Here is a 21,807-nt window from a genome sequence, read left to right as displayed (position 1 = left end):
AACAGAAAGATATCACTAATATAACAGATAGATATATTAATATAACAGATAGATATCACTAATATAACAGATAGATATCACTAATATAACAGATAGATATATTAATATAACAGATAGATATCACTAATATAACAGATAGATATATTAATATAACAGATAGATATCACTAATATAACAGATAGATATATTAATATAACAGATAGATATCACTAATATAACAGATAGATATATTAATATAACAGATAGATATCACTAATATAACAGATAGATATATTAATATAACAGATAGATATCACTAATATAACAGATAGATATATTAATATAACAGATAGATATCACTAATATAACAGATAGATATCATTAATATAACAGATAGATATATTAATATAACAGATAGATATCACTAATATAACAGATAGATATCACTAATATAACAGATAGATATATTAATATAACAGATAGATATATTAATATAACAGATAGATATCACTAATATAACAGATAGATACCACTAATATAACAGATAGATATCACTAATATAACAGACAGATATCATTAATATAACAGATAGATATATTAATATAACAGATAGATATCACTAATATAACAGATAGATATCATTAATATAACAGACAGATATCATTAATATAATAGAAGAAAACTGATAGATTCCATATGTATATAGAATGAAATAATGGATATTAGATAGATAGAAAAATATCAGACAGATATATGTAGAGATATATAACATTTAATGCACGAAGAAATATTTTTGTCTTTGTTTACCATGTGTTTTATTTTATATATATATATATATATATATATATATATATATATATATATATATATATTTTTTTTTTTTTTTTTTGTAGGAAAGAGATTAGGGAGACAAAAGATCGAATATGTAAAAATGTAGGAAATGTTTATGGTTTATTTTACATTTCTTTATAGTGGTTTAATCCGATAGGAACCTCTCTGCTTTATCTGCCATCACACATGTCTTGTATAGGTTTTCTATGGCTGCAGTGTGCACCTTGGTGCCTATGGGTTTCCTTATAACTACAGGATCATTTACTGACAAGCTGCATGTGGGAAATGTTATTATGTACATCTGTCATTGACTTATTGCTGCAGAGGGAATGATAGTGTTTGGGGTTAATAATAAGAATATTAGTCCAATAATACTGACTGATGCCCCCTATGTTTGTAGTCAGTGACACTTCACCGTACCATAGTCCCAAAATTGAGGAATGGAGCAGCCTGGGCAGGAATGGCTTCCAGTCTACACAGCACATGATCAATGGACTAGAGAAAGGCTCCATAGACCAGGAGGTCAAGTACAGCCAGGTAAGTGCACACAATAACTACGAATAAATGTGTCTATGGTACTATGGAACTGTATTCGATTGTTTATTTGGTTGATTATATATATTTGTTTATTATTTTTAATTTTAAGTTTTTTTTTTATTTATTAACCAATTAAATAAACAGTAGAATAAAGTTCAATTGTTGCATTTACTATGCAGAAATTATATATATATATATATATTTATAGGTACAATATTTGTATATACATAACTCTCATCGTTGTAGAGCAGCACAGGTTTATTTTTTGTACCCACCGTCCGGCCGCATTTTGTATTTACGGCCGTATTTTACCTACAATCTGGTACTGCCCGCAGATGAAATCGCCCGATTCTAAATGCGATAAAGCCACTAATGAAAAAAAAAATTAATAATAAAAAAAAACACCCATATTGTGTCCCGTATTTGGTAAAACAGAAGCTTTTTCAGTTGGTCAAAAAAAAGGTCCATACATAAAAAATACGTCCGTATTTGTTTCCACAGGGTTGATGTCTGTAATTGATCTACAAGTAATTTCTTTAGTCTAATACAATGTTTCCCAACCAGGGTGCCTCCAGCGGTTGTAAAACTACAACTCCCAGCATGCCCGGACAGCCTTCGGCTGTCCGGGCATGCTGGGAGTTGTAGTTTTACAACAGCTGGAGGCACCCTGGTTGGGAAACATTGGTCTAATAAGAATCTCCTCTAGAAGGTCTAGGGTGGCCCTGTATGTCGGTGGAATATCCTCCTCTGTATATGTTCTGCAGGAGATACAATAACACGGGATGAATTCTGGGGATTGTTGACATTTTTTTGTTAATTAAAACCATTTTGCAATATTGTAATGGAGAGAATATAATGGGGACCTGCTGCAATGGGATCACATAGGTCAGGTACTAAATGGGTCATATTATTAGGGACAAAGCTTGTGGTGAACATTATACACATCAGTGATGGACAGTAGAAGAGGGATGTATGTGTGTGTATATATATATATGTTGTGTGCATGATGGTGATGGTGTCGTCTGCTCCTTCCTTCAATATATATATGTAAATTATACTTTGTAGGACAGTTGTGATGTAGAAATGTTCCATTGTGTGCAGTATAGATAGAGGACTATATAAGCAGAATGCTGTCAGTGCCTTATCTCATACAGTACACGGTGTATACTATAGGAGACATTTTACCATATGGCCATAGTATTGTTCTGGTGAATTGACTTTATTCCCTGAGCTTCTGTCTTATGTGGAGTTGTACTTTATGGGAGTAACTTGATATATCGATCATATCTATCTATCTATCTATCTATCTATCTATCTATCTATCTATCTATCTCATGTCTATCTCATATCTATCTATCTATCTATCTATCTATCTCATATCTATCTATCTATCTATCTATCTCATGTCTATCTATCTATCTCATATCTATCTATCAATCTATCTATCTCATGTCTATCTATCTATCTATCTATCTATCCCACATCTATCTATCCCATATCTATCTATCTCATGTCTATCTATTATCTATCTATCTCAAATCTATCTATCTCAAATCTATCTATCTATATCATAACTATCTATCTAATATCTATATATCTATCTCCTATCTATCTCATAGATATATAGATATGAGATAGATAGATATGAGATAGATAGATATATATCTATCTCATATCTATCTATCTATCTATCTATCTATCTCCTATCTATCTCATATCTATGTATCTATCTATCTCTCTATCTATCTATCTCATATCTATCTATCTCTCTATCTATCTATCTCATATCTCTCTATCTATCTATCTCATATCTATCTATCTATCTATCTATCTATCTATCTCATATCTATCTATCTATCTATCTCATATCTATCTATCTATCTATCTATCTCATATCTATCTATCTATCTGTCATATCTATCCCATATCTATCTATCTATCTATCTCATATATATCTATCTCATATCTATTTATCTATCTATCTCATATCTATTTATTTATCTCTCTATCTCATAGCTCTCTTATCTTTCTATCTCATATCTATCTATCTATCTCATATCTAATATCTATTTATCTATCTATCTCATATCTATTTATCTATCTATCTCATATCTATCTATCTCATATCTATCCATCTCATATCTATCTATCTATCTATCTCATATCTATCTCATATCTAATATCAATTTATCTATCTATCTATCTCATCTCATATCTATCCATCTCATATCTATCTATCGCTCTCTAGCATCTATCTATCTCTTTCTCTCCAGCATCTATCTATCTAGTAGATGCAAAAATGTAGCAGAGCAGCACTCCCAAAATGTTGGAAAAGGTGGGTGCAAGCAGACAAAGGCCCGTTCCCAGGCACTATAGACAATGTAGGAAATGATGCTGCAGCACTCCAAATCATGCGGTGAAAAGAAGTGTGGTTTATTCCATCAAACAAGTGCAACGTTTCGGTCGCCAGCGTAAATGGCTGAAACTGGCAACCGAAACGTTGCACTTGTTTGATGGAATAAACCACACTTTTTTTCACCACATGATTTGGAGTGCTGCAGCATCATTTCCTACATTATCTATCTATCTATCTATCTATCTATCTATCTATCTATAATTAAATACATCAGTTCCTTGGGACAGCAAAATTGATAGTCTGTGACTCCTCATCCTATTACTGTCCTTATATGCATGACACCCTCCATAAGGGCGTCATGCATATAATAGTATCTTACCCATGTTGGATCTGTACAAACACACCGCGCTACCCCTACAGCTGTTTCGGCTCCTTCCGCATGCCCCCTGAGGAAGGAGCCGAAACAGCTGTAGGGGTAGTGCGGTGTGTTTTTACAGATCCAACATGGGTAAGATACTATTATATGCATGAAGTCCTTATGTGTGTTAATACTGTGCATGGGACCACATAGAGATAAGCGAACTTACAGTAAATTTGATTCGTCACAAACTTCTCGGCTCGGAAGTTGATGACTTATCCTGCATAAATTAGTTCAGCTTTCAGGTGCTCCCGTGGGCTAGAAAAGGTGGATACAGTCCTAGGAGACTCTTACCTAGGACTGTATCCACCAGCCCACAGAGCACCTGAAAGCTGAACTAATTTATGCAGGATAAGTCAGCAACTGCCGAGCCGAGAAGTTCGTGACGAATCGAATTTACTGTAAGTTCGCTCATCTCTAGGACCACATGTTGTTTATGCTGTATTTAGAATGTCAGGGATATAAACTAGGCATATCATATATACTGAGCCATAATAATAGCTATATCTCCCGGTGTAACATGATGGTAAACATTATGCAGTTATTTGTGTGATTTCCATGGTGTATATGTGGTATTGTATACATATCACCTAATCGCAACTAGTGGCAATTCCTGCCTGTAAGTGTTGTTTTTGTATTTTAAATAATAAAAATTGATATTTTTTGGGTAGAATCATACTCTACGTGGTGTTTATTTAGTGTACAATCTATCTATCTATATATCCTTCTATATCTATCTAATCTCCTTTTTATCTACAATATTTATTTTTATATATATACAGTATCTATCTCCTTTATCTACAATATCTTTTCTATTTATATCTCTCTCCAATATCCTTCTTTCTTGTGTGTAATATATTCTATACAGTACATTTTGAGAGCTGTGCTGTGTAGACTTGGTCTGAACATGAATATAAGGCTCTGTCTATCTGTCTGCGCAGCTATCCTGTAATATCTATAGACACATCTACAAAGATTTATGAATGTGTAAAGTTCTTGTTCAGATAGGTCAGTCTACAGTATATGCATAAACAGGGACAGAAATATATACACTGATCCCTCAACTTACAATGGCCTCAACATACAATAGTTTCAACATACAATGTTTGTTTCTGGACCATTGTAACTTGAAACCAGACTCAACATACAATGCTGCGGACAGTCCAGATCTGCGAAACGTGTCACAACTGGAGGAACTGACCAATCAGAATGGGCATTTTACTGGTAAATCACCTGTATTACTGAAGTGCATGCACTGACTGCCATCTGGCAGCGCCCCCTACAGTACAGGGAGGAACTACAAGTTCTGTACTACTCCTTACCTGTGCCAGGGTTAGTTACTCCTTTGGACACCAAGTAAGGGCGGCTCCATTTGGGACACTGTTTGCACTGTATAGGACCCTGAAGAAGCTCCTGTCCTCTACATAAACCATTGTTTCCCAACCAGGGTGCCTCCAGCTGTTGCAAAACTACAACTCCCAGCATGCCCGGACAGCCAACGGCTGTCCGGGCATGCTGGGAGTTGTAGTTTTGCAACAGCTGGAGGCACCCTGGTTGGGAAACACTGACAGTGATTTATAGCTCCCAGCAGATCTTTCTTACTTTTATATGTAAGGATTTGCTTTATCTGTATTAGTTATCTACTTATTTTTCTTTAATCCTCACTTTTTCCTATTTTTGGATGATATTTTGGTGACTTCAGAACCAATTCCCAGGTTTCCATAGAGTTATGGTCTCAACATGCAATGGTTTCAACATACAATGGTCGTCCTGGAACCGATTAATATTGTAACTTGAGGGACCACTGTATTATTCTTTTAGAGTGCGTTCACAAGTACAGTGTCCTGTTCATATTTGAAGCTGAAGATTTCAATGTACACTAAATGACTGAGCACATTAAATCTGCACATAATACTGTATGTGTGAATAGACCCTTAAACAAACTTAAAGGGGTATTCCAGGCAAAACCTTTTTTTATATATATATATAAATATCAACTGGCTCCGGAAAGTTAAACAGATTTGTTAATTACTTCTATTAAAAAATCTTAATCCTTCCAATAGTTATTAGCTTCTGAAGCTTTCTGTCTAACTGCTCAATGATGATGTCACGTCCCGGGAGCTGTGCATGATGGGAGAATATCCCCATAGGAACTGCACGTGAGTCATCAGAGAGCAGTTAGACAGAAAACAACAACTCAACTTCAGAAGCTAATAACTATTGGAAGGATTAAGATTTTTTAATAGAAGTAATTTACAAATCTGTTTAACTTTCCAGAGCCAGTTGATATATATATATATATATATATAAAAAAGTTTTGGCCTGGAATACCCCTTTAAAGGATTCTAATAAAATTTTTCCCATATGGGTCACCTGGAATGTGAACGCTGTTTGCAGAAGAATTAAAAATGCATAAAGCAAATTATAATCCCCTGATAGATTTGGCTGCGGACTGATTCACCTTGATGCCATACAGTTCACTTCTTAAAGGAAAAACTCCACATCCAATGACAACACTCCTCAATTAAAATCTATATAAAACGTGGACTAAGGCTTTTTTTTCCCAGATGGATACTGATGATAGAACTTATCCCATTTATTTATCCAGTGTCTCAATTTGGACACCGTATTGTCAGACACTCCGCCGGATGGGTGCCGCTCCCCGGTCCGGCCTACATAAATAACGGATGGCAGATCCTAGACCAGAGATGCACTTTTTCATCAGTTGCGTCACTTTTAGGGTTCACTGAGCCGGATGGCTGTATATATGTAAACCCAGCCTAACTGATGTGTAGTGCAGGTTTGTTCACCTATATCTGGTGATCCGGGGCTACCCTGGATGGGAACATTGGATGCAAGTTGGAAGTGTTGCACCTGTGTCACCTCTGGCACCCCATTGGCTAAAAAGAGTCACCAGACCTATGGTCACAGCTAAAGGTGAAAGAAATTACAGTAGGTCCAAAATCGAATCTGACCGCTTGGCCATCGATTCCTTTAGTCTGTAAAAAACAAACAAGCAAAAAAAAAAAAAAGTTCCACTTTTAATGCCCTCCAAGCAGTCAGATGTGTGTGCAGAGCAATCTGAACACCTATTGTTATCATTTTTATTTATTAATTTTTATAGAAACCTTGGTTCCAGGGCACTTTACATATGATATTACAAAACCAAGCGAAACTTCTTTTTTTTTTTTTATTAATTAATGAATTAATATATTTACATAGAACCCTTGGTTCCAGGGCACTTTCATACGATATTACAACACCAAGCGGAACTACTTTTTTAAAAAAAATTTATTAATTAATTTATATAGAACCCTTGGTTCCAGGGCCCTTTCATATGATATTACAACACCAAGCGGAACTATTTTTTTTATTATTAGTTAATTTATATAGAACCCTTGGTTCTAGGGCACTTTCATATGATATTACAGCACCAAGCGAAACTACTTTTTTTTTATTTATTAATGAATATATTTATATAGAAACCTTGGTTCCAGGGCACTTTACATATGATATTACAACACCAAACGGAACTACTTTTTTTATTATTAATTAATACATTTATATAGAACCCTTGGTTCCAGGGCACTTTCAAATGATACTGAACTACTTTTTTTTTAAATTTAATTAAATTAATTAATGAATTAATATATTTATATAGAAACCTTGGTTCGAGGGTACTTTACATATGATATTACAACACCAAGCGGAACTACTTTTTTTATTTAATTAATATATATATATATATATATATATATATATATATATAAACCTTGGTTCCAGGGCACTTTACATATGATATTACAACACCAACACGTAACTACTTTTTTATTTATTTATATATATATATATATATATATATATATATAACCTTTGGTTCCAGGGCACTTTACATGATTTTAAAGTTATTACAACACCAAGCGGAACTACTTTTTATTTTATTTTTATTTTTTACAAACTAAACAAATCGACGGCCAAAAGGTCGAATTCGGATTCAGTCTGCAGTTAAAGGGGTATTCCAGGCAAAAACTTTTTTTTTTAATATATCAACTGGCTCCGGAAAGTTAAACAGATTTGTAAATTACTTCTATTAAAAAATCTTAATCCTTCCAATAGTTATTAGCTTCTGAAGTTGAGTTGCTGTTTTCTGTCTAACTGCTCTCTGATGACTCACGTCCCGGGAGCTGTCCAGCTCCTATGGGGATATTTTCCCATCATGCAAGGGATATTCTCCCATCATGCACAGCTCCCGGGACGTGACATCATCATTGAGCAGTTAGACAGAAAACTTCAGAAGCTAATAACTATTGGAAGGATTAAGATTTTTTAATAGAAGTGATTTACAAATCTGTTTAACTTTCCGGAGCCAGTTGATATATATAAAAAAAGTTTTTGCCTGGAATACCCCTTTAAGTAGTTTCGCTCACCTCTAGTCACAGTGCCAGCACCTAAAATGCCAGAATGTAGAAGCTGAATGCAATGCTTTGTGATCTGGTGTAACCACGCTGGAGGGAATTTGTGCCGGATTGCCGGACGTCGGTGAACTCAGCCCTACAAATAAATTCTGAATTTTCCTGAATAGCCTAAGCCAGTGTTTCCCTAGCAGGGCGCCTCCAGCTGTTGCAAAACTACAACTCCCAGCATGCCCGGACAGCCAACGGCTGTCCGGGCATGCTGGGAGTTGTAGTTTTGCAACAGCTGAAGGTACCCTGGTTGGGAAACACTGGCCTAAACTGGTAGGTAATATATTTGATGGCAGAGCGGGCATAACCATGTCTGTTTCCAAGGGAAACCAGCAGAATTTTGAAAACAGTTTATTAGACATGAATGGGGGGGGGGGGGCACAAAACAATAAATCAAGTCTTTTTATTTTTATTATTTTTATTTTATTTTTTTTAAGCCCAAAGCAACCATTCAAAACCAAATGACTATAACATTAAATCCTAACACATTTGGAAACATTATATAGAAACGATTAGGAAATGGAAAAACTGAACCCAGGTTCTATTATAGAGAGTTTGCTCCAAAAACAGCGTACATCTGGTCAGTGCACACAGGTAACACGTCATCTCCTAATAATAACACGTTACCCCTATATGACTGACCAGACCGTGAACACTTTTTTTAAATTAATTTTTTTATCATTTTTTTTTTTTAACAGCTTGATGTACGTCTCCTGGAATGTGTAGCAATCCCAACATTTCCATTCCCATTTTATCCCATAAAAAGTACTGTTTTCTTTTTGGGATGAGCAGTACAGAGCCAGTTAGTGATTTCACTGACCATGAGTGTTGAGCGGCATAGGCCATATTCGAATTCGCGATATTTCGCGAATATATGGACAAATATCCGTCATATATTCACTAAATTCGCATATTCGCATAATATTTTCGCATATGCGAATATGCGGGAAAACGAATATTCGCAATTACGAATATATAGTGCTATATTCGCGAATTCGAGCAACACTACTTACCATACGCAGAAGTAGCAGAGCTGGATTTACCATAAGACTTTTGTCTATTTAGAGAACCTGCAGTGTGCAAAAGTGTGAAGAATAGTGCCAAATGGTACCTGACATTAGTCATTTAAATTAATATGTTATAGATTAGCCTATTTGAATTACATTTTTTTACATACTTCTTAATTAAATAGTGTAATTTTGTCTTTAAAGGGGTACTCCAGTGGAAAACTTTTTTTTTTTTTAAATCAACTGGTGCCAGAAAGTTAAACAGATTTGTGAATTACTTCTATTAAAAAATCTTAATCCTTCCAGTACTTATTAGCGGCTGAATGCTACAGAGGAAATGGTTTTCTTTTTGGAACACAGAGCTCTCTGCTGACATCATGACCACAGTGCTCTCTGCTGACATCTCTGTCCATTTTAAGAACTGTCCAGAGTAGGAGAAAATCCCCATAGCAAACATATGCTGCTCTGGACAGTTCCTAAAATGGACAGAGATGTCAGCAGAGAGCACTGTGGTCATGATGTCAGCAGAGAGCACTGTGTTCCAAAAAGAATACCATTTCCTCTGTAGTATACAGACCCTAAAAAGTACTGGAAAGATTAAGATTTTTTAATAGAAGTAATTTACAAATGTTTAACATTTATGTTTAACTTTCTGTATCCAGTTGATTTAAAAAAAAAATAATTTCCACGGGAGTACCCCTTTAATTAACCCCTAAGTTCCCTCGTGCTGCAGAGCTGCTGTAGCAGACTTTGCTGCACATTGAAGTCAATGGGCAGCAAAATCTTCAGCAGCACAACGCACGTGTGAACGTACCCTAAAGGTTTAGCACCTAAGGGTCCTCTTTTTGGTCCTGCCTGCATATTGTATCCTGTAGCACCCTGGCAGAGACAAAGGTCAGAAAATGAAGGTGGGACCTCAGCTCAGCACAGTGTATAGAGCTGAACATTTCAGCTTCCCTTCTCTTTGAGCTGAGCTAGACTGTAGAGTCATGATGCCTTCAGTGCATTCTGCTGCATATTGTGCTATATAGCTCCCTTTTCAAGCTGCTGGGCAGAGCTGACACACTGTAGAGTTCAGTCTTGAGAGCGTAGAGGGGTGAACGTGGTCTCAGCCAATCACAGCCCATCTCACACTGAACTCCTCCCGGCTGTATGTAGCAGAGTGAAGGAGGAAGTTCTCCCCTGCATGGCTTCAGATGATTTCACGCCTGCTGGGGAAGGCCCCTTCCCAGTCTGTGGAGCTTATTGAGACTGAGCAGAGGATACAGAACACTATCAAGGTAGAAAACAAAAAAATGAAGGTGGAAAAAATAAATAAATATATAAATAAAGGCAGGGGGTGGTTTATCATGATGGGGGGGGGGAGTGAACTGGGAGAATTAAAAAAAAAAATAATTATCAAGATCATGACAGGTACCCTTTAACTCTGCTACATCAACATGTATCCCATGTAAAGGCTTTCCAATGCAAGAACAAGTTTGAGCTAATATTCCCAGGATATCTTGTTTGTTATAAGGATTGCTCTAAACCAGTGTGCTTTCAGCTGCTGCAAAACTACAACTCCCAGCATGGCCAGACAGCCTACGGCTGTCTGGCCATGCTGGGAGTTGTAGTTTTGCAATAGCTGGGGGCACCCTGTTTGAGAAACACTGCTATAAACATTAGAATGATGTATATATATATATATATATATATATATATATATATATATATATATATAGTGACAAGAAATAACAACCAGGACAGAAGGGTCTGGTGCTTGTTTGCCCTAACCTTTTCCATAGCAAAAGTAGAACTCCAAGGTGTGGTCGGGATACAGGGGCGCTCAACAACCAGGTAGTAAGACAAAAACGTTTATTCACCCATAATGCAACGCGTTTCACAGCACAGCTGCTTCATCAGGCATTTCCATGATCTTTGCCGATTTCTATCTTATTTGCTAAAATTGCATTGCCTATAGAGAACTCCACACGTTCTTACCACCTAGTAGCAAATTTCTCCCCAAAAACCCCTATAGCAGCCATATGACCTCCACAATTAGTGTTACTATTCTGATGGCTGAATAAGAGGCGATCTGCAGTATTCTCCTTTCTGATAATTCCAGTCATATACAGTGAAAATGCTATGAGAAGACCCCCTAAAATTACATTGAAGAGTGGTCTTTCAAGGGAGGTGGTCTTCTCAAAGAATGCAGAATGTATGGTGAACTGAAAATCCATCACACTAAATCTGGACTGGACAAGGGGTTACACTGTATATTGTTTGAAGTCTTTGGTGGCCATGTTATACCTACTGCAGGATCTGCTTCCACTTGTATACATGTGCCAGGTCTCTATTAAAGGGGTACTCCGGAGGGAAAGACATTTTTTTTCATATCAAATGGCTCCAGAAAGTTAAACAGATTTGCTAATTACTTCTATTTAAAAATCATTATCCTTCCAGTACTTAGCTGCTGTATACTCCAGGGGAAGTTGTGTAGTTCTATCCAGTCTGACAACAGTGCTCTCTGCTGCCACCACTGTCCATGTCAGGAACTGTCCAGAGCAGGAAAGGTTTGCTATGGGGGTTTGTTCCTGCTCAGAGGTGTCAGCAGAGAGCACTGGGGTCAGACTGGAAAGAACTGCACAACTTCCTCTGTAGTATACAGCAACTGATAAGTACTAGAAGAGTTAAGATTTTTAAATAGAAGTAATTTACAAATCTGCATAACTTTCTGTCACCTGTTGAGATGATTTTTTAAGGCAGTGAATAACGCTAAAAAAAGGTTTAGTCTTCAGGGGCCTCTTTACTATAAGAACTATTAATTTGTGGAAGAGTCTATCTCAGGAACTGCTCACAACAAAAACACTTGAGGTCTTCAAACAGGGTTAGATCCATCCTGGACATTAATGCATATGGAGAAATATATAATCACATCCCTTCCCCTTTATCCACCCATACCCCTTCCCTTCACCTCCTTGGTTGAACTTGATGGGCATGTGTCGTTTTTTCAACCACTTTAACTATGTAACCTACTCTGCAGTCTTCTCATATACAGCCGTTACCTTGTATTAGTTACAGTCATTACAGAGACCTCCTGCAGCTCACTTGGCCACTACACAATGTGTAATACATGAGGCTGGGCACAAAGCCTTTGGCACAAAGCATCGCACTCTCAGCGAGTACATACAGTGGTGCAAGTCAAAATTTACTCCTTTTTGTGGGCCAATTTTAAATAATTAAACAACAGAGGGGAAGATTGGAGGATAGGGGTCAAGAAAATAACACATCTAAGTGTCACTGTCATTTAAAAGAAAACTCTTGACATATTACAGAGGCATGTCAAAACTCCTGATTGGTCAGGTCTAAAGATCTCTAGAATGAGCAGGGAGAAGCTCTCAGCTGAGCTCTTCTCTCCTCGCCCTGCAGATGACAGGCTCCATAGACTTCCTATAGATTCCATCTCCTGCAGTTAGGAAGGAGACAGAGAGACAAGGGCTCAGCTGAGTGCTGTTGTCTGTCCGGGCATGCTGGGGTTTGTATTTTTGCAACAGCTGGAGGCACTCTGGTTGGCAAACACTGGCCTAGTTGCTGAAAAGTCATTCATCCATGAAGGAAATACACATAGACCTCATTAGGGAATGCTCGACATAGATACATGTTTAAGTTTACAAACCGGTACGCTGAGCATCTATTGGTTGCCCAAAACTAACCCCATTTAGCTTATTTTGTAAACTCTATTGACGGAGCCGTATTTCCTCGACACTTGACGTTTGAGGTTCTGCGTCTTAACCAAATAAGAGAACCCGGCGAAGTTCAGCCCCCGCACACCCTATTGAATTTGGTCATTTACGCATGTCAAAAATAAACAGTGTTCGGCACGTTTGGTTGAGAGGAGTTGATGTAACAAAGTGGATTTGTATCTAAGCATAAATAATGCAAGCGCCATGTCCTGTTCTTTACATACAGAATTTTCTATACCATTATTCGCATTAATACGCACCTCTCCCTTATACATACAAAACCTAGCCCTCAAATTCTATCTCTACAATAAAAAATATGAAATCTCAATTATTAGGACTAGAGATAAGCGAACTTACAGTAAATTCGATTCGTCACGAACTTCTCGGCTCGGCAGTTGATGACTTATCCTGCATAAATTAGTTCAGCTTTCCGGTGCTCCGGTGGGCTGGAAAAGGTGGATACAGTCCTAGGAAAGGGTCTCCTAGGACTGTATCCACCTTTTCCAGCCCACCGGAGCACCTGAAAGCTGAACCAATTTACGCAGGATAAGTCATCAACTCCCGAGCCGAGAAGTTCGTGACGAATCGAATTTACTGTAAATTCGCTCATCTCTAATTAGGACCATTACTTCTTTAATGTAAATAGTGCATCCTTTTATATGAACATCCCACAACATTTTTCACCACCAGAATCACAGTGTATGTTTTGCGGTTTTTGCTTCTGCGTTATTTAGGGAAGCGGTCTTCAAACTGTGGCCCTCCAGATGTTGCAAAACTACAACTCCCAGCATGCCCGGACAGCCGTTGGCTGTCCGGGCATGCTGGGAGTTGTAGTTTTGCAACATCTGGAGGGCCACAGGTTGAAGACCACTGATTTAGGGGTTTTATTTATTTAATTTATTTATTTATGTAGGTTACTAAATTTTTTTTATTTTTTTATTTATGAATCGTATGGCTTGTTAGATGGCTTCCATAGCTTGCTATAAGCCCATTCTATATCTTTCCATACCTTGATTTTATGACTATTGCGGCATGCTTTATTACACATTTATACTCATACAGTAGTTTGAGCAGCTCGAGGTCCTGACTTCTTTTACCTCATCCCAATTCAAGGTACTCCCTTATTACTTGTATTCCGATAGAGCCATTTCCCTAGGGAAATGACTCTAATAATAACTTTAAAAAAAAAATGTTTTATAATAATAATAATAATAAATATATATATATATATATATATATATATATATATATATATATATACACACACACGCACACACACATATACATACACAATTACTACAACAACTACATATTTTGTATATTGCAAAAGTTGGTATACTAGAACAGTGCACTCCAACCTGTGGCTCTCCAGTTGTTGCAAAACTACAACTCCCAGCATGCTCTCTGTTGATAGATTAGATCACAATATCATTTTTATTTATTTATAAACAAAGCTTTTTTTTTATTTTTATTTTTTTATTTTTATCTTATACTCCCAAAACTAAGCCCAAAAGTGGAACACTGTTTATGTAACAACAATAATACATTGATAATTAATGATCAATATAATGTAAAATCTGGTATTAGACCTAGAAAAAGGTTAATGCCATGTGTCGGGTGTCTGTACGTCGTTTAACAGTTCCAATAATCTTATTTGGAAGAAAGCTTATATATTTTATGGAAGTAGCTGGGATCTGGGATTTCACTCCTTTTGGAGTTTTCTGTTAATAATGTATAATAGACAAATAAAATAAGATAATATTGATGGACTTATAAAGAGATTTTCTATTAAAAATTAATGGGAAGGTCGTGTTTAGAGATGAGCGAACTTACAGTAAATTCGATTCGTCACGAACTTCTCGGCTCGGCGGTTGATGGCTTTTCCTGCATAAATTAGTTCAGCTTTCCGGTGCTCCGGTGGGCTGGAAAAGGTGGATACAGTCCTAGGAAAGAGTCTCCTAGGAATGTATCCACCTTTTCCAGCCCACGGGAGCACCTGAAAGCTGAACTAATTTATGCAGGAAAAGTCATCAACTGCCGAGCCGAGAAGTTTGTGACGATTCGAATTTACTGTAAGTTCGCTCATCTCTAGTCGTGTTCACATGCTGCAGAACGTGCTGTTCTTTATAACCTTAGGGCTCTTTTACATAGGATGACAGGCTGCAAACAATAAATGCCGATCTTGGAGATCAGTTTTTGTTTGCTTAGGTCTTCACCCGGCTCGATCAATCGAGCAGCCCTTGAAATTTATCACTATTGGCCGCACGTCACCAGTTTTCACCGAGCAATGTGCGACCGTGAGATCATATAAATGGCCACACAAAATATCCAATCAGCCAATGATTGAGCATTAGTGTTGGCTGCTTCCCTGCCCGCTTACATGGGTTCATCATTGGCAACGAGAATTTCCAAAAACATTCATTTGCCCGATAATCGGCCCTAGTCTTCTTCCTGTTGGCCAGGCCCAATCTGTCAGATTGCTGCCCAGGTGGGGGGGGGGGGGGGGGGGGGGGGGACACCACTGCAATAAGTTGAGCTGCATTGTTGTGTGTCAGGCCCCAAAAGCAGTAGGAAGATCATAGCGGAGGACAAGGAGAACGACATTGGGGGAATGGTGGGAGGGGATACAGGGTTTATTATTATCCAAATGCCGATAACCTGGGAATATGGAGATAAAGAACAGATATTCGCCCGAGTACCCCTTTAACTTTGGCTTCCAAAGCAGTTTACTTATGACTAAATAGGAATATTGATCATAATGGTATTCTCTTTCTCTACATGGCTTTTAGTGTTAAGCAAACAACTGGTTTAGTAGTCTAGGGTAGACAGAACTTCACCAACCAATTTAGTTCTCCGGTCACCCCGGCAGTCAGTCTTCCCACACTAATACAGACTAGGATAATGGTCTGCAGGAAATGTTCTATCACATCCATAATGACTCGACGATTCTCTACATTTGGCTGCTAGAATAAGATCTCGGCATGTGTTCTCAATTCAATCCGCTTGTGAACGTCTTATCTTTCTATGTTTCCCCCTAAGTTTGTACATTGATTTATAGAGCAGGATGTCTTTAGGGCCATTAATACAACATCACGGATACTTTCTGTGAAACGTTCTGTAAGCCGCAAACTACAGTCATCTTGTGTCTGCACCAGTCAGTGCTCTGGAAACCGCTCTCCACTCCTTATAAAAGACATATTTACTACTGACTAACACTATGTCAGAATGACCGTCACCCTCAAATGATAGGAAATGGCGAGACAGCTCAAAACTCTGTATGACTTAACCAGAAAGTCTTAAAGGGGTACTCCAAAGGATTTTTTTTTTCTTCAAATCAACTGGCGCCAGAAAGTTAAACAGATTTGTAAATTACTTCTATTTAGAAATCCTTATCCTTCCAGTACTTATCAGCTGCTGTATACTCCAGAGGAAGTTGAGTAGTTCTTTCCAGTCTAACTACAGTGCTCTCTACTGCCACCTGTGTCCATGTCAGGAATGGTTTAGAGCAGAAGCAAATCCCCATAGTAAACTTCCCCTGCTTTGGACAGTTCCTGAGATGGACAGAGGTGTCAGCAGAATGCACTGTGGTCAGACAGAAAAAAAACTATACAACTTCCTCTGGAGCATACAGCAGCTGATAAGTACTGGAAGAGTTAACATTTTTTAAATAGAAGTAATTTACTTCCTGGCAGCACATCTTTATGCCAGTGTTCACATTTTGTAGTGGTTGGGCTACACCGCAGCTCAGGACCTATTAAGTGAATAGGACCAAGGTACGTGCCACTACATGATTTATGGAGCTGTGCCTAATTTACGAAGGGACATTATTGTGTAGGCTGCCATTTTGGCTGAGCTGTTAAGAGCATTGAGTAATATGCTTTACAACAGGACGCATGGACATAGACAACAATAGACTGGATCTGTATCATTCACATAAATTGGAGACGGTACTGGACATTCTTGGAGATCATTCTACAGGGAGGGGGATTGCTGATCTCTATTGTGAATGGTGGTGGATCCAGTGTTATCCCTCTAATGGTATCACCTTTCACTGTGCTCCTTGTCTGCTTTAAGAAGAAAGGCATTACTGGGAAATAATCTGTACAGAACAGGAAGTCTCAGCTTAGTTTTAGCCCTAGTGGTCAGAATGGAAACAACAAGATTTCATGATTGTTTTTAAATAAATAGTAAAATAATAAATAAATAAAAAATCACAAAAATTATTTCACAATATAGGTAGCATCAAAACTTGATTTAAACAATGGGCCATTTTTGATGACATGTTCCCTTTTAATGAGAATGGTGTATTACTTTATGCCATCTGTGATGGTGCTACAGAGGAATTGAACCTTTGCTAGTGTATTGTTTGGGGGGGGGGGGGGGGGGGGGCTTTTAACAAACAGACATTGACTAATGTTGACTGCCCCTTTAGGTTTGCATAAGCATTGTCTACATTAGCCCTCTCCAATTTAGCCTTTATCCTAGAAGTGGGATTGCACTTGCTAACATAGTGTTATAAATAAGGATAACCATAGGTATGTGGATATACAGTATTTCCCAATCAGAGTACCTCCAACTGTTGCTAAACTCCAACTCCCAACATGCCTGGACAGCGCATGCTGGGAGTCTTAGTTTTTCAACAGCTGGTGCCAGCATAGAGCATTGTGGTCAGACAGAAAATAAATTCAAAAAGAAAAGTAATTCCTCTGTAGTATACAGCAGCTGATAAGTTCTGGAAGGATTACGATTTTTAACTAGAAGTAATTTTCAAATCTGTTTAAAGGGGTACTCCGGTGAAAACCTTTTTTCTTTTAAATCAACTGGTGGCAGAAAGTTAAACATATTTGTAAATTACTTCTATTAAAAAATCTTAATCCTTCCAGTACTTATTAGCTGCTGAATGCTACAGAGGAAATTCCTTTCTTTTTGGAACACTGATGACATCACGAGCACAGTGCTCTCTGCTGACATCTCTGTCCATTTTAGCAAGGTATGTATGCTAAGGGCAGCATGGTGGCTCAGTGGTTAGCACTGCTGCCTTGCAGTGCTGGGGACTTTGGATCAAATCCCACTAAGGACAACAATAAATTAAGCGTTATTATTATTATAATAACATCGGCAGAGAGCACTGTGCTCGTGATGTCATCAGAGAGCATTCCAAAAAGAAAAGAATTTCCTCTGTAGTATTCAGCAGCTAATAAGTACTGGAAGGATTAAGATTTTTTAATAGAAGTAATTTACAAATATGTTTAACTTTCTGCCACCAGTTGATTTAAAAGAAAATAGAAGTAATTTACAAATATGTTTAACTTTCTACCACCCGTTGATTTTAAAGAAAAAAGGTTTTCACCGGAGTACCCCCTTTAACTTTCTGGCACCAGTTGATTTAAAAAACAAAACAAATAAAAGTTTTCCAGCGGAGTACCCCTTTAAAGGTGAAGTTTATGGTCCTATTTATTAGTCTACTAATTAAAGTCTACTCATTAGATAAACTGCATTTTATAAGGAAAGCCTTCCAGCTCCCCCACCAACTTGCCATTGCATGAACTATCCGACCAGTGATGCCGATCATCAATAAAATACAGATTCTTTTTGTTAAAAAAGAAAGAAAGAAGAAATGTCTTAGAGAATCCTGTGCGGGGGAAAATAAATGAATCCAGCACTGACATGTTAAAGCGCTGGATACATGCCAGCATTTGACAAATAAGCCTCTAATAATATGGGGCTTAGGGAGATCTTATCTCTGCTCAGAAATCAAGATCAATATCTTGACCTTGCCTTTTCTTTTGTACTCTCTAATTCTCTTTCTTGCCATCGCTTCCCTTACACATTCTACTGTTACCAGCAGAGCAGAGAAAGAAGGATGTAGACGACTCCTTGTTCTCGGCTACTCCTTACAATGTCCTAGATCAGTGTTTCCCAACCAGTGTGCCTCCAGCTGTTGCAAAACGACAACTCCCAGCATGCCCGGACAGCCGTGTGCCTCCAGCTGTTGCAAAACGACAACTCCCAGCATGCCCGGACAGCCGAAGGCTGTCCGGGCATGCTGGGAGTTGTCGTTTTGCAACAGCTGGAGGCACACTGCTTGGGAAACACTGTCCTAGATTGCCGCACAAGCTCGACCACATCTTCTATTACAGTCAACACTAGGGGTGTGAATCGCCAAGAATTTGGCGATTCGAATCGCGATACCAGTGTGGCGATTCGATATATCCCGATATATCGCGATACCGTCTAGGTGACGATACATCGCGATATATCCCGATTCTGTTTAAAAAACAATGTCTTTTACGCTTTTATTAAAACTTTATTTATTTATTTATTTTTGTACACTTTATTAGTCTTTTAGGAATCATTAGATTCCTCAGACAGATGAATAGAGTTCTATTGAACTCCATTTATCTGCGATCCATTGATAGAGCCTGGTCCAGCCAGGCTCTATCAATGACAGAGCCACGGAGAGCATACACATCTCCCTTTAGACGCCGCTGTCAGCTTTGACAGCGGCGATCTCAAGGGTTAATAGCCAGCCACGGCGATCGCCGCATGCTGGCTATTAGCGGCGGTCCCCGGCTACTGAGAACAGCCGGGGGCTGCAGAGTATGGAGCGGGCACGAGTCCGGAGCCCGCTCCATACGTACTGCAGAGCACCGCATGCTGGCTATTAGCGGCGGTGATGCATCAGCGGCCCCCGGATACTGAAATCAGCCGGGGGCCGCAGAATATGGAGTGGGCACGAGTCAGAGCCCGCTCCATACATCCAGAGCGCCGCCGCCATGTCAGATCCGGCTGACAAAATGTGGAACTTGTATCTCCTGATGCCTGGGACATGCTGTTCTGTGCATCAGGAGATATAAATTCCACATCACTAAAGCGATTTTTCACTTGCCGATACTGAATCGATTCAAAATATTTTTGAATCGATTCAGTATCGGCAAGTGAAAAATCGCGATAATCGCGGGAATCGATTTTTTCTTACATCCCTAGTCAACACTTACAATTTAGGACACCGAAACGGCAGCTATCTATACCGGTTTGTTGATCACCATAGGGAAATAAGATTTTATTTAGCATTATAAATTTTAACATAGTTTTATTTACTTTTTTCTATTACTTAGATCTAGATCTTTATTGCAATATCTTTGTCAGATACATTTTGCTCATGAAAGTTTTAGGCTCTGTTCACACTAGTTGTGGCGTCTGATTTTAGGGGGAATAAATAATGCAGCAGACTACGGACCCTAGTGGTCGTGTGAACACAGGGGAGATTTATTAAAACCTGTGCAAAGGAAAAGTTGTCCAGTTGCCCATAGCAACCAATCAGCTCGCTTCTTTCATTTTTAACAAGGCCTCTGCAAAATGAAATAAGCGATCTGATTGGTTGCTATGGGCAACTGGGCAACTTTTCCTCTGCACAGGTTTTGATAAATCTTCCCCACAGTTTCTAAAAACCTGTGTAGAGGAAGAGGGGTGCAGTTTCCCATAGCAACCAGATTGCTTCTTTCATTGCTTCGGAAAAATTAAAGGATTGGTTGCTATGGGCAACTGTTGTTCCGCTTTTCCTCAACACAAGTTTTGATGAATTTCCCCCGTAGTCCAGAAATGTTTACAAACCGAAGAGTAGCACTTCAGTGTGGGAGTGTACATCTGACGAGCCGGTACAACCTTCTTTCTAACATTTTCTCTGATATGGTACATTGATACTATTTTTCTATTTAAAGCTCAAAATTGCTCAAGCTAATGACTTTTTAGGTTGTTTGAAGACTGTGTTTTGTTAGTATTGAAGGTTGTCCCTGCCCCTTGAAAAGTTGTAAAACAAACATTTGGCTGTAGATCTCCCTATACCCATGAACGTCTCTGTAGATCTCCCTATACCCATGAACGTCTCTGTAGATCTCCCTATACCCATGAACGTCTCTGTAGATCTCCCTATACCCATGAACGTCTCTGTAGATCTCCCTATACCCATGAACGTCTCTGTAGATCTCCCTATACCCATGAACATCTCTGTAGATCTCCCTATACCCATGACCATCTCTGTAGATCTCCCTATACCCATGAACGTTTGAGATATGAACACTTGAACATTTAGCTATGCCAATGAAGAGAGGAGGGGTAAGCAGCTCTTATGTCTCTAAAAACAAAAAGGTTTAGGTAATCCAGCATGCCTACCTCTTCTCTACCCCCTAAATCATCCGATGGGGTCCACATACACTTTTGGCAGGTTTGGCTAACTTTTGACAAAAGCATATGGTGACCCTAAGAGTTGGATGATCATTCGATTAAAGGGGTTGTGTCTCACCAGTTAACCCCCTACAGAAAAAATCTGATGTGATCAGCTGAGAATGTGGGTGCGGCTCCTGGTACCTCTGGCAAACAGGTGAATTTTCCAAGAAAGGCCATGGCCATCCATGAATTTCTTATACACTGGCAAAGAAATATAGTGTTAGTTGACAGCCATTTACATGAAAACGTTGATGGCTCAAGTCTTCCA

General features: G+C 38.3%; 1 protein-coding gene across 1 annotated transcript in view; it reads left to right on the top strand.

Moving 5' to 3' along the window:
• The window catches only part of PAX9 (paired box 9), an 89,902-nt gene that overhangs the window by 55,291 nt on the left and 12,804 nt on the right, over window positions 1-21,807 (top strand). Inside the window, exon 4 of the mRNA XM_056545802.1 lies at window positions 1,211-1,347. Within this exon, the coding sequence (XP_056401777.1) occupies window positions 1,211-1,347 (137 nt within the window). The remainder of the gene's footprint in view (window positions 1-1,210; window positions 1,348-21,807) is intronic.

This window comes from Hyla sarda, chromosome 11 (assembly GCF_029499605.1).
Source record: "Hyla sarda isolate aHylSar1 chromosome 11, aHylSar1.hap1, whole genome shotgun sequence".
In the NCBI taxonomy this organism is placed as follows: Eukaryota; Metazoa; Chordata; class Amphibia; order Anura; family Hylidae; genus Hyla; species Hyla sarda.
The sequence above is the reverse complement of the archived record's forward strand: the minus strand, read 5'-3'. Positions and strand labels throughout refer to the sequence as shown.